General features: G+C 37.4%; 1 protein-coding gene across 1 annotated transcript; it reads right to left on the bottom strand.

Annotated features, from left to right (window-relative positions):
- Positions 1–4,208: 4,208 nt before the first annotated feature.
- On the bottom strand, positions 4,209–14,715 carry LOC306847523 (cytosolic non-specific dipeptidase-like). Its single transcript, XM_079381490.1, has 12 exons — positions 14,615–14,715; positions 14,178–14,279; positions 13,830–13,973; positions 13,230–13,392; positions 12,207–12,295; positions 11,292–11,492; positions 10,944–11,028; positions 10,529–10,689; positions 7,237–7,401; positions 6,984–7,125; positions 5,240–5,387; positions 4,209–5,033 (listed from the first exon to the last, which is right to left on the bottom strand). Exons 2-12 carry the CDS (start codon positions 14,235–14,237, stop codon positions 4,967–4,969), a joined length of 1,425 nt encoding a protein of 474 aa, XP_079237616.1. The 5' UTR covers positions 14,238–14,279; positions 14,615–14,715; the 3' UTR covers positions 4,209–4,966.
- Positions 14,716–15,106: the final 391 nt, after the last annotated feature.

Below are 15,106 nucleotides of genomic sequence, written 5' to 3'. Positions count from 1 at the left end.
TTATTAAATTTGTAAATCGTAATGTAAGGAAGAGGAAATTGCTGAATTGAAGTGTTTAGCCACTCTAATTCACCAGGGTGAATTATTAAAATGAACTTAATTCGAATTACTTCTATAGTTGGCATTTCAAACATCTATCTATCTATCCATCTATCTCTGTCCTCAAGTTTTGTTTTTTTTTAATGTTTTTACCCAGCTAAAATTCAATGTTCGTCTTGGCAATAAATGTATAGACACAGTTCTCTGTGTTTCTTTATATTTCACTTAATTTTAATACGATTTCCTTGCATTCAACTTCGAACTAGAATCCTGTTTTCTACATTCAAAATCACGAACTGAATTGTAATTCAAAAGGAATTCACGATTCAACTCTGAATAGACTATAAACACATACAACATTTGTCATGTTTAAATGGTGTATGAAATATGAATGCTTTACCTCAAAAAACATTTAGCGGACCTGGAGCATTTATCGTTATGGCAGCAGAAATCATCACTCAAAAGTTTGGAACAACCCCAAAGCCAAAGGTTTTTCCTGCTAACCATAATTTAAGACTAAATGCTATGGCCACTACTGAAAGAATAAGTATCATTAACGGTTATACTAAAATGCAAGTATGGTCTCCTTATATTCGCCACAACTGTTATAAACAAACGAATTTGAATATGGCACAAAGCTTCTTACCCGTTTGGATATAATTTCAATATTCATTCCCTGAAGTTTTACAGTACTAAAACAAGGTATTTTGGCACTAGCTGTTACTACAGTAATTAATTTATTTAAAAAACGAATATGGTTTAAAGGACTTCAAAAAAGTAAAGGTACGCACACCCCTATGAAAACATTGAAAGCATGCGTTGAAATCTGAAAATATTATGAGCATTTGTCGCCATCTAGTGGCAAACATCTGAAAAAATAACTACTTCACACTCACAAGGGAAATAAGGCCACAATGACCTTGTATATAACTATGTTAGCTTGCTTTTGTCTATTAAAATTGTTGATACTTCTAAAAGCAAACAAACAGGGTATTGCATTGGTTCAAGCTTGCAAAGACTTTTATCATTTTCTGCATTATTAAGCTCAACAATGCATTCCAACATTGTCATGTTGAACATGAAACCAGCAAATCCTTTTTATGGCCAAATTTAGATCACAGACAGGACAACCTGTGTTTGCTGAGAGGTCTGACATTCTTGAACCAGTAAGACCTGATGAAATATGGCTCTGCTCCTTAAAGCGAGGCCTGGTATACAGTTTCGTATTCAAATTCTCCTGCTCTGCAACTCTTCCTACTGACAGCCATTGCCACAGGCCAAGATCTCTCACAAAGCCAATGTGCATTTCAACATGGTGTGTTCAAAAAATAATGTCAGATCGACTGAAACGGTTCCGAACACTAGCAGAAGAGAGGGAGAGACGTAAAAAAAATCTTAAGGGCAGAGATAGGCTGTCTGGTCACATTTAGAGACTGGGTGTCATGGGAAAATAGCGCCACCAGACAAGTTTGTCCATTTGGATTCATCTACCTCGCCTGGCTGTGGCTGCACCGTTCCTGGGGCTATAATGGAGGAGGTACGGGATAAATGTGACCTACCACTCATAGAGGGCAGAACCACCAGTGTGCTGTCAGTCTACCTGTAAGCATCAGACATCAGCATGCACATAAACACACACTTTAAAAATACACCATTGTCAAATAGAAGGATGAGTAAAGGATGTCAACTAACAAAGTGTTTAGATTTGTTTCTTAGATGTGTATGAGTTTATATATAGTCAAACGCGAACTTAAGTGAGGTGGCCAGCTGCATAAAAAAAGCATTTTTACTATGATTTTTAACTATAGATTGGTCCAGATATATATACAGTATATATATATATATATATATATATATATATATATATATATATATATATATATATACAGTGTATATATATATATATATATATATATATATATATATATATATATATATATATCTTGGATGTAGCTCATTCAAATTCAATGCTTCTTATAAGTCATGTGAGGAAAAATAATGAAAATAAAAAAACCTACTTTTTAATGTTCGATCAAATACAATATAAACTGTAATATTGTGAAATATTATTATAATTTAAAATAAGTCTTTTGCAGCATTATAAATGTCTCTGCTGTCACTGTTGATCAACTTATATATTTATATTATATATATAAATTCCTGTTTTAATCCAGCAAGGTTGCATTAAATTGATCAAAAGTGACAGCAGAGAAATCAACAATGCTACAAAAGATTTATTTTAAATTATAACAATATTGTGTGATATACTGTGCGTGTGAGATATTCTTTACTGTTTCTTGCTCCCTAATCAAATATGCAAATTTGTACCGTTGACTATATGTACACAGTATCTCACAGAAGTGAGTACACCCCTCACATTTTTGTAAATATTTTATTATATCTTTTCATGTGACAACACTGAAGAAAAGAAATGACACTTTGCTACGATGTAAAGTAGTGAGTGTACAGCTTGTATAACAGTGTAAATTTGTTGTCCCCTCAAAATAACTCAACACACAGCCATTAATGTCTAAACTGCTGGCCACAAAAGTGAGTACACCCCTAAGTGAAAATGTCCAAATTGGGCACAAAGTGTCAATATTTTGTGTGGCCACCATTATTTTCCAGCACTGCCTTAACCCTCTTGGGCATGGAGTTCACCAGAGCTTCACAGGTTGCCACTGGAATCCTCTTCCACTCCTCCATGATGATATCACAGAGCTGGTGGATGTTAGAGACCTTGCGCTCCTCCACCTTCTGTTTGAGGATGCCCCACAGATGCTCAATAGGGTTTAGGTCTGGAGACATGCTTGGCCAGTCCATCACCTTTACCCTCAGCTTCTTTAGCAAGGCAGTGGTCGTCTTGGAGGTGTGTTTGGGGTCGTTATCATGTTGGAATACTGCCCTGCGGCCCAGTCTCTGGTTCAGCATGTCACAGTACATGTTGGCATTCATGGTTCCCTCAATGAACTGTAGCTCCCCAGTGCCGGCAGCACTCATGCAGCCCCAGACCATGACACTCCCACCACCATGCTTGACTGTAGGCAAGACACACTTGTCTTTGTACCCTCACCTGGTTGCCTCCCCACACGCAGTGCAGTGTGCGGCGTATGGTCTGAGCACTGACAGGCTGACCCCCCCCACCCCCGGCAGCACTCATGCAGCCCCAGACCATGACACTCCCACCACCATGCTTGACTGTAGGCAAGACACACTTGTCTTTGTACCCTCACCTGGTTGCCTCCACACACGCAGTGCAGTGTGCGGCGTATGGTCTGAGCACTGACAGGCTGACCCCACCCACCCCCCCACCCCTTCAACCTCTGCAGCAATGCTGGCAGCACTCATACGTCTATTTCCCAAACACAGCCTCTGGATATGACGCTGAGCACGTGCACTCAACTTCTTTGGTCGACCATGGCGAGGCCTGTTCTGAGTGGAACCTGTCCTGTTAAACCGCTGTATGGTCTTGGCCACCGTGCTGCAGCTCAGTTTCAGGGTCTTGGCAATCTTCTTATAGCCTACGCCATCTTTATGTAGAGCAACAATTATTTTTTTCAGATCCTCAGAGAGTTATTTGCCATGAGGTGCCATGTTGAACTTCCAGTGACCAGTATGAGAGAGTGAGAACGATAACACCAAATTTAACACACCTGCTCCCCCATTCACAACTGAGACCTTGTAACACTAACGAGTCACATGACACCGGGGAGACAAAATGGCTAATTGGGCCCAATTTGGACATTTTCACTTAGGGGTGTACTCACTTTTGTGGCCAGACATTAATGGCTGTGTGTTGAGTTATTTTGAGGGGACAGCAAATGTACACTGTTATACAAGCTGTACACTCACTACTTTACATTGTAGCAAAGTGTCATTTCTTCAGTGTTGTCACATGAAAAGATATAATAAAATATTTACAAAAATGTGAGGGGTGTACTCACTTCTGTGAGATACTGTACTTTTGTTGGTACGGAAGATCAGATTTTCTTGCTTCCACTGAAACACAAAATACTCTTTGGCACATTATCAAATTATTAAAAGCCAAATCAAAATGCACACAAAAGTTGAAAGTGAAAAATTATTTTCAGGATGGAACCAAGGATAAAAGATCACCATTTGAGGGTTTGTAAAAAAAAATACTCACAGACCAGTGTTGTTTTCATTTTCCAACCAATTATATACAATAAATTATTTATTTCAGCAACCATAGTTTTTTTCTTAATTGTTAAAAGTGATATATGCTTTTTAAAGTCTACATTTAGTGAATGACAGTAATAAAAAGAAAATCCAATGTAATCAAAGTTTAATTTTAAGGAGATCATTTGCATTTTATTACAGGAGTGCATTTGTCATATGTAAACAGATTACACCAGATAACAGTTTATGTTATATTCCATATTAAAGGGACAGTTCACCCAAAAAGAATTCCTCTGATATAACTCTTATCTGAAATTGTATATTAAGACACTGGGAGACAGATAAGTGCTACAGCGACAAGGTATAGATGAAATTGAAACAATGTATGCTTATTTGGTCTAAATTGTATGCGTCACCAGTCCTTTCAAAACACTTGCTTGATGGATCATTATAGAGAGAACTGAACAAAAATAAAAATAAAAAAAAATAGTTGGGTGGAAATACATCTCATGCCCTGAAAAAGACTACATACTGAGAAATCTAGCAGCAAAATGCCAGCAAAGAGCGATTAAGTAGTTTTTACATGTCACATGTGATACATCAAACAGTCAGATTGTCATATCACCATTTACCACCATTTCCTCAATGTATGCCATCCTTGGCAGTAAAAAAAAAATTGTATGATGCAGCATTCTTTTAGAGACCGTACCCTTATCCAAGTATTTAATTCATATCTTCAGACAATTAGAAATTCACCAGCCAAGTCACGTTGAATCAGACGTTCCAGTTAGCTAAGCTGAGATACTTCATAGAAGTAAGCTCCCAGCATCTTGGTGCCCTGAATATAGTTGGATCTGTCAAGGCAAAAAAGGGGAAGATATTGGGGGGGGGAATTTAAAAGATTGCCATTAACATTTTCAAACATCCCAAGAGCATCTCATCTATTAGATAAGAAGGTCTCATGAATAAAATTGGCCTATGAGAGCAATTATTACCTGCTATCATTTTTGCAGTTTTGCAGCCACCTAAATAACAAGACATAGTCATGCGTAAACATTACCTGTTGAGTTTCTCGTTTTGTGAGTGAGCCCCGTCATCAGAAGAACCGACAGGCAGCAGCATGACATTCTGGCCGGTTGCTTCTTGGAAGGTTAGAGTCACTGGGATACTTCCTCCCTCACGGGTCAGGTCAGGCTCCACGCCAAATACTAACATCAGGGAAAGATACAGAGTTACATTAAACCACAAATTAATTGTGTTTAGAAGGAATCAGAAGGAAAAAGGCCACATTGTTGCTTTGACAAGACAGACTCATCAAGGCAAAATCAGTAAAAAGTCAAATATGTTATTGTGTATTTCGTTGGACAACAGGTTTATAAATGTTTTTCTCATTACACTGCGGTCTACATTAACTCTCTGTCAAGAGAGAAGAAAGTGCGAGAAAGCACAGCTGGTATCAGTGTATCGATGCTGTGAGAAAAGAGTATAAAACTGTTATTATAGATATTTCAGTATCAATATGTATTGAAAAATCGACACACCACCAATATTACATAAATATCATGCATGGATAGTTGATGCATTTAAATATCTATGGTTTTTATTCAAATAAATGTCAAAATTAGTTTCAAATGTATATGAATGTGAGGGAAAGTGTTTTAGGTGCTGTAATTGGACAGGTTTTTTTTATATTATCTATATTAAATCACATTTTTGCCATCACTATTTGTAATACTTTTAAGAATTAATTTGTCAGTTTTCAAAAATTACATGTAGTATATCAATCAATAGTGAAAAAAAAAGATCGTTCATAATAGTAAGTAAAACTGAAATTAAAATAGATTGAAATGGATATTATATCAAACTGGTAGATACACTATATTGGCAAAAGTATTTGGACACCCCTTCTAATGAACAGGTTTGACTACTTACAAATCTTAATGTTTAAGCATATAATGATATTCTAGGGAATTGTGTGCTTCTAATTTTATTGCAACGGTTTGGACAGGGCCCTTTTCTATTCTAACATGACAGTGCCTCTGTGTATAAGGCAAGGTTGAAAAAGAAATTATTGATTCAGTCAGTGTGGGAGAACTTGACTGGTCTGCAGAAAGCAAAGTCCTGATCCCAGTTGAACACATCTGGTGTGAATTTAAATGCAGACCTTGAGCTGAAAACTCATCACCAAACACCAATGATTTGTACATACACTATATTGACAAAAGTATTGGGACACCCCCTTCTTTAGAACAGAAAAAGGCACTTCCAAAACTGTGGCAACAAAGATGGAAGCATGATTCACGTATTTAAAAACTGTATTTCCATCTCTGTTGCAACCGTTTTGAAAGTGTCTAAAATTATTGCACCCATATATACAAGGTGTTTGATGATGCGTTTTCGGCTCAAGGTCTGCATTTAAAGTCACACCAGATGTGTTCAGCTGGGATTAGGACTTTGCTTTATTCAGACCAGTCAAGTTCTTCCACACTGACTGAATCAATCATTTATTTTTGAACCTTGCCTTATACACAGAGGCACTGTCATGTTAGAATAGAAAAGGGCCCTGTCCAAACTGTTGCAATAAAATTAGAAGCACACAATTCCCTAGAATATCATTATATGCTTAAACATTAAGATTTATACTCATGGAAATGACTAAAGTAGTCCAACCTGTTCATTAGAAGGGGGTGACCCAATACTTTTGGCAATATAGTGTATGTGAACTACTGCTATTGCATGTAAACGTGGACTGGAATTAGATCAGCAATCTTGTATCTACAGTCATACCATATGTTGTGTCTTACCAGTCTTCATGGCCTTTCTGCCAGCCATATAGTGAGGATGGTTAAAGTCAGATACCCAGGCCTTGGCTCCATGTCCCATGTACACTTTCAGTTTGTTGGGAGTTTGCAATTCTGCAAACTTCTTCTCCACATGGGTAATTACCTATAAGATAAGCCTCACATGTCAGCACAAGCACGTCTGTAGCACTACAGTCATGTCTGTAAAGTATGTAGATGACTCTTTGAGGTTGGATAAGATAAAATAACTTCAAACCTGTTTCTCCACCACTTTGGGATCCATATCAGGGACCAGGCGGATAGAGAACTTGCCAATGACCTTGCGGGGAATGACAGTTTTGGCTCCTGCCTCAGAGAAAGCTCCCTCTATGCCATGCAAAGACAGGGATGGGTATCTCCAACGATGCATCAGAATTTGCTCCTGCACAATCAACCAATGTATTATTTGGCTTAATATACATATATACAACATAAAACATGAATTTATATAAATGTCGGCAGCATGATTAAAAATGGCCATATTTAAACATGCTTGGTTTTTTTTGTTTTTAAAAAGCATCATCACAATAGTCTATAATAAATTAATTTTAATCAATTAACACCCCTATTTGAGCCAGTGTTATTTTACTATCATTGACATACTATTATATTTTTTGTTATTACTTCGAATTAGATTTTATTTTTATCTTTTTTGTTTTCATTTTAATTTGAGTTGAAATTGTAATTTTGTTGTGTGTTTGTCATTTTTATGTCTGTATAGTTTTTAGTTTATTTAGCTTTAGTTATGTTAGTACTTCAATTTAAGCTAAACGAAAATGGGAACTGTTTCAACTGGCAATTAGCTGAAATGAAATCATTTTACGTTTTATGTAAGCAATAAGGTACGAGAGGCCGTGCTGTATCGTGAATAAATCATGGCTGAAGGGCATTGTTAGGCACGACGCAAAGCAGATTACATACACATTCATATATATGCACATATACAGTTGATACACTGCTGATTTTTCAAGTTTTCCCACTTACAAAGAGTGGAGAGATCTGTAATTTTCATCGTAGGTACATCTCAACTGTGAGAGACAGAATATTAAAAAAAAAAAAAAAAATCACATTGTATGATTTTTGAATAATTAATTTCCATTTTATTACATGAAATAAGTATTTGATACAATAGAAAAATAGAACTTAATATTTGGTACAGAAACCTTTGTTTACAATTACAGAGGTCAGCTGTTTCCTGTAGTTCTTGACCAGGTTTGGACACACTGCAGCAGGGATTTTGGCCCACTCCTTCATACAGGTCTTCTCCAGATCTTTCAGGTTTTGAGGCTATCGCTGGGCAACACGGAGTTTCAGCTCCCTCCATAGATTTTCTATTGGGTTCAGGTCTGGAGACTGGCTAGGCCACTCCAGGACCTTGAAATGCTTCTCACGGAGCCACTCCTTAGTTGCCCTTGCTGTGTGTTTGGGGTCATTGTCATGCTGGAAGACCCAGCCACAACCCATCTTCAATGCTCTTACTGAGGGAAGGAGGTTGTTGCCCAAAATCTTGCGATACATGGCCCCATCCATCCACCCCTCAATACGGTGCAGTCGTCCAGTCCCCTTTGCAGAAAAGCACCCCCAAAGCATGATGTTTCCACCCCCATGTTTCACGGTTGGGATGGTGTTCTTGGGATTATACTCATCCTTCTTCTTCCTCCAAACATGGCGAGTGGAGTTTATACCAAAAAGTTATATTTTGGTCTCATCTGACCACATGCCGCCTCTGGATCATCCAGATGGTCTTTGGCAAACTTCAGATGGGCCTGGACATGTGCTGGCTTGAGCAGGGGGACCTTGCACGTGCTGCAGGATTTTAATCCATGACGGTGTAGCGTGTTACTAATGGTAACAGTTGAGACTGTGGTCCCAGCTCTCTTCAGGTCATTGACCAGGTCCTCCCATGTAGTTCTAGGCTGATCCCTCACCTTTGTAAGGATCATTGATACTCCACGAGGCGAGATCTTGCATAGAGCCCCAGTCTGATGGAGATTGACAGTCATCTTGAATTTCTTCCATTAATAATTGCGCCAACAGTTATTGCCTTCTCACCAAGCTGCCTATTGTCCTGTAGCCCATCCCAGCCTTGTGCAGGCCTACAATTTTGTCCCTAGTGTCCTGAGACAGCTATTTGGTCTTACCCATAGGCTGTATGCGAACTCGCCCCCTATACCCTGAAATAGTGCACTATTTGAGGGGACGGTCATTTTAAGTGGTGTTCGAAACCTTAGTGGATGTTCTCGAGTGCACTCATTCAATCCCACAATGCACCGCAAAAACGAGTGTACAACCGATGTACACTCAACGCCTAGAGAATCCCCAGAATGCACTGCGAGAGTCGCGCGCAGAGTCAATTCCCACGTCTCACTAGAAGATGGTGCCCGCAGCTGAATCATCCATTCATTGATTTTAGAAGCGCTCGTCCACGGCGTAATACAGTGGAATACAACAAAGGTACAAAATTAATTGTAAATTGACTATTAGGGTTTATACATAATTTCCGTGACAGAGTTCAAGATAAACCCTTCAATCTTACTATTGGAGCTGCCCGTTTCAAATGATTATTTAACAGGAAGCAAACTATGCAAAAGCGGCAGTTCTTCCGGTGCATTCAGTGTCCGAATTCACTCACTCGTTTTCATTCACTCCTTCAAGTGAACTATATGAGTGGACTAATGTAGGGAATAGTGAATGAGGGTATAGGGGGCGATTTCGGATACAGCCATATTGGAGAGGTTGGAGTCTGAGGCCGCTTCTCAATACCAAGTTCGCAGAGTCTGGACTTCCGTCCTTTCGAGTTTGGACTTGCCAAGTTCGACTCAGAAGAACGAACTCTCAAGGACGGGAGGACGAACTGAATTCTGGGTTATGGCCCGTATCAAGTCCGCACAAGTCACCTCTCGATGCATCCTCGGTAAAAGGGGCGGATCAAGAACACATCCGGGGATTTTAACTGGACTTGGCTAGATGTGAACTTTGAATTGGAACAGTACTTCGGCAGCGACTGATGACGTTTCACAAGTCCACAAGAACACAAGTACAGACAAGTACGCATATTGAGAAACGGCCTGATTGATTGAGTGTGTGAACAGGTGTCTTTTATACAGGTAACGAGTTCAAACAGGTGCAATTAATACAGGTAATGATCTTAAAGACAAACTAACAGGTCTGCGAGAGCCAGAATTCTTGCTGGTTGGTAGGTGATCAAATACTTATTTCATGCAATAAAATGGAAATTAATTATTCAAAAATTATACAATGTGATTTTCTGGACTTTAATTTTTATATTCTGTCTCTCACAGTTGAGGTGTACCTAAGATGAAAATTACAGATCTCTCCAGTCTTTGTAAGTGGGAAAACTTGAAAAATCGGCAGTGTAGCAAATACTTATTTGCCCCACTGTATAGGTTTAGTTTAACTTAATAATAAAAATAGCCCTAAAATTGAATCAACAGAATCCGAAAATTACATCAGCTGACACTGAAAATTTGAAAAGATGGTTGATTTACCTTTGTGTCATGCAGCAGTTTCCCTGCTCCAACATCTTTGGCGTATTCTTCCATGTCAAACTCAATTTTTTCGTAGAGCTTCTTCTCTTCATCAGTCAGTTTAGCCACATGGTCGTATATCCCTGGTACTACAATTTTTCCCTTGTTATCCACCAAAGAGCCTAAAAATACAAAATACTTGAATACTTTCAAAGCACAACAAAAGCAATAATGGTACATAAAGACCAATAATTTAAGGTTCATCATTGCGAGTTGAGCTAAAACTGCTCTAAACTGACACGTAACTTAAGAAGGTCAACAAAAGACAGATATCCCAGTGTAATCAAACACAACCAAGGAAACCCCTGTCATACATTTTTATGACCAACCTACTGACCCTCTTTCTATCTATGGGATAAGTAGACATCAGACTCACCCATCAGAGCTATGAGGTCAGTCATGGCCTCATGAACTGATCCTCCAAACACGCCAGAGTGAAGATCTTTATCACAGCATTCCACCTGAAAACATAAGACTTGCTCTTGTTAATCAGATATGAGAAAAATCTCCAAATTTTGCCTTTGCGAGAATCTAATGCGTTCTTTCATTAAAGAATGTTTAAGTAACATTACATATTTTTTCAGTCTTTTGAATTCTTTTGTTCTTATAACTGCTGCATGCATAATTGTAGTACATGTACGCATGATGTGAGAGTTTAACTTTAAATACCACTGCTACAAATCTAAAGTTTCTTTTGACATTAAAGTAACAAAATAACTCCTACCTCAACAAAGAAGTAGCAGATTCCTCTCAGGCCGTAGGTAATGCAAGGCTTGGTCTTCCCCAGCCAGTAGTTGTCAGAAATGCAGACGTAGTCCACATCCTTAAAGAAAGAGTCTTTGCGAGAGAAAACCAGCTCGTCCAATCCTTCTGATCCAGACTCCTCCATTCCCTCAAAGCAGAACTTTATATTGATTGGCAGTTCCTGTGATTAAGTACATTTAGTTTTTAATGCAAAGCTCCATAAAATGAAAGACTTCAAATGTTTTTACAGTCAATATAAATCTATAGTTTTACAGTCAATATAAATCTATAAATTGTGAAAGTGTATTTCTTTAGAAACCAATAATTTTATTATTCTAAAACTTGTCATAAAGACTAAGTATTCTTTTAGTGTTTGTCATGTATCGTAGAAACACTGCATAACATTACAATTAAGCTTACAGTTAATTTAATTTGATCTAATTAATTTAGCTTGACAAGACTTAAGAAATGATCAAAGATCACAAAACAACCTTTAGACTGTTCTGCTGTCTGTAAACAAGGAACTTTAAAAGCAGTGACAGTTCACTCAGGTGATAATGATTGAGAAACTGAGGTAATCGCTGAATAAGGGGAAGACTGCATGCGATGCAAATTGATTTTCAACACAATAACATGCAGAGTTGGGCTCAGTTGTTCCTCACAGTTTCAGTCACACTAGGTGCACATGCAACTGCTATTTTTTATTTGAATTCTGTATTGTTTAAATTTAAAGTTACTTTAACCAGATTAAGTAAAGCAGGCAATTCTAAACATCTAGCATCTTAATCCACTGATACAATTATACTGTTTGAAATACATGAGGACTTTGCACTGGTGTTACAGGCTTAATAAGTAAGCAGACAGTGTCATTGGGAAGAAAATACAGTGTTTGCACCTGTCCAATCTTCTGATAGGCCTCAATGATGTTAAACCAGGCTAACACAGGGCCTTTATCATCCGTAGATCCACGTCCGTACATTTTACCTAAAGACAATTAAATGAAGCATGAGCCAAAGTCAAATAAAATGTCATAAACTGTAATGATTATAAAGCATTTCTATCTACAACCTCAGTTCAGCAACATATCAAAGGGCATATAAAGTATTACAGTACATATCGAAGGGCATATAAAGTATTACAGTACATATCGAAGGGCATATAAAGCCCTAACAGATGCATGGCCTTGGTATTCATTTAACAAAAATATATGGCAGTTGTAATAGATTACTAGTGAATTACTACACAAAAAAAGATAATTTTAGAGAATCTTGAAATTTGAACCTAGTTGTGAAATTTCAAAATTGGTGAAATTGTCAAAAAAAGGAAAAAAATATTAATTAGGTAAATTTGACAGACAGATCTGAATGTGCTATATAAAACATATTAACTGTTTTTAATGATGTGCAACTCTAAAATTAATACTTCTTTTTGTTTAAGAATAATATAGATTTGTCCCAGCTTGAAAAAAAAACCCTACAGGAATCAGCTGACAGGTCACAAGGCTACGCTCAAGCGTCAGATCTATCTCAGCAAAAAGAGACAATAGGATTTGTCTTGAAATCTCTTTGGGCTGGAGGGACAAAAATGTAACATGCTGAGTCGGTGAGATTTCTTCCTTTTTTGTGTCAACAGCCACATGCAAGCAGGACAAAAAAAAAAAAAAACATTTCAAAAACTGCTTGTGGTGACTAATTTCAGCCAAATCAAATGTGAAATATTACCTGAAGGAAGCACTGCTTGCAGAGTATTGCACAAAAAGCAAATCAATTGTAAAACCTCATTTGGCCTTAACAGGTTTCTTCCATACACTCAAAGGCTTCATTAATAAATTGATGCTAGCATCAGTCTCCTCAATCCCAAGAGAACGCTACTGTACACCTTTTTTAAAAAACAATGACTTGTGCGTGCACACTCATACCGTCTTTTTCCACAAGAGTGAAGGGTGGTGAGTCCCAGCCATCCTCAATGTTGGCTGGCTGCACATCCAAGTGCCCATAAATGCACACAGTCTTCTTGCCTGGGTCTGAGCCAAGTCTACCCAGAATTATTGGAGGAAGAGGGATCTCTTCACCACTTGGTAACTAAATTAAAACAGAAAAAAGGCAATGCATGAGAAATTTACAATTATGCCTGAGAGTCAAATTTTTTTTTTTTTACATTTTTGCATTATCTCAAGACATAGGAACCATCTTCACAATTTCTTGGAAAAACAATAGCATATTTGGAACAACATCGGATAATGATTAAATATTGGGTGGAACCACTCATTTAGGCATATAAACTTTCACCTGATCTTTAGTTTAGCACATTTAAAAGCACAACTGCAATCCTGTAGGGCATGTGACACATGCAATCACATGGTCAACCACAAAAATGACCACCAAGCAGGAAGAAGCTTGTATTGTTTGAGCTAAAGGCTGTTATTGCTAAAAATTCCAAAGCTAGACATCAAAATAAAAATTCCAACTCATGGCAGGAGATTCATATTAACTGTGATTTTCGAAGAAAAATGAAACACCTTCTGCATGCCGACGTCAACCATCTCCACAGTTCCCCCCAGTCTCTCAATGTCTTTGGCTGCCATCTCCATCATCTTCTTGATTTCTCCTCGTTTCTCTGGCCAGGCAGACACACTCTGTACAGCAACCCATTGTGCCAGGCGCTTCAAACACAAGGTATTCACATTTCCATTAGAAAATATATTCATGTTAAGTAACAGTAAACTCATCAAACGTTTTGAATAACACACATGAAAACATAAATAAACAAAACAGGGCATTTAAAAAAAATCAAAAATCTAAACTATCTTAGCTTAAAGTATACACATTTTCCAAGTTTTGGACATTTAATAAGAAAAAATCAGTACCTCAACATACTCGTCCTGGTGCTCATCAACGTATTTGAAGAGAGTTGGAAGGAAAGACATTGCTACACGGTGATCCAATCACTCAGTGACAGAAGAACTGACCTAAAAGAAAGGACAATTGACGTGTAATAACAGTTTTTGTCTTCCAGAGAGGAAAATAAACTCCTCCCAAGTCCCAGCTCTGTAACTGCTGACAAAATCATTCCCTGAGACGCTATACAGCTATATAACAGGACACAACATTACCTGTTGTTTAAAAATATGTAGCACACAAACGTCTTTTGACAATGTCAATCTCATCCATCGTTTTAACTTTATTATTGATAATAATTATACAATATATTTCGCTTACTATTAAAACTCCTAAGTAAGCCTAATAAGTCGAAATTAATTAAATATTAATTTATTTAATTTGTGACTAAAAACTGCATACTTACTGAGCAAAAACAGTTTAATTTGAAGTTCAGAAAAATTGAACTGCTCTGTTATCTCTTTAGAAAGGTGGTGTGAAGAACGCCATCAGCAGCATCTCATGAGTTCAGACAAGATTAATGGCTTTCAAAATAAAGGTCTGAGTGAGGAAGAGGCTTCCACATACTGTACACAGTGGCCTCAAAAACTATTTTCACATTTAAGCAACACTTTAAATATGAATGTCACTGCATTAGACAATAATAAAGTAAGTATTTCTCACTTTAAAAAAATAAAGTTTAAAATTTTAACATACTGAACTTATTTACATTTTTTCATTTATTTCGAAGAAAAAATGGCCTCAGCGACATCAACCCAACAATTAAATATTTCCATTAAAAACGACATTTGATGCTGTTTATTTTCAAATTAAATTTATATTCTAATTAAATTCTGATATGAACTGCAATCAATTCTGCACATGTGTCAAAACTAGTTAAAAAAAAAAGATCTACATA

This window comes from Barbus barbus (assembly GCF_936440315.1).
Source record: "Barbus barbus genome assembly, chromosome: 27".
NCBI lineage: Eukaryota > Metazoa > Chordata > Actinopteri > Cypriniformes > Cyprinidae > Barbus > Barbus barbus.
This window is presented reverse-complemented; position numbering and strand designations above follow the sequence as displayed.

Coding starts and splice junctions, on each gene's coding strand:
- LOC306847523 (XM_079381490.1), bottom strand. CDS start 14,237: ATGTCTTTCCTTCCAACTCTCTTCAAATACGTTGATGAGCACCAGGAC. Junction 12,296..13,229: donor CACTCTTGTGGAAAAAGACG/GTATGAGTGTGC, acceptor AATTGTCTTTAG/GTAAAATGTACGGACGTGGA. Junction 5,388..6,983: donor CAGAAAGGCCATGAAGACTG/GTAAGACACAAC, acceptor CCCTGATGTTAG/TATTTGGCGTGGAGCCTGAC.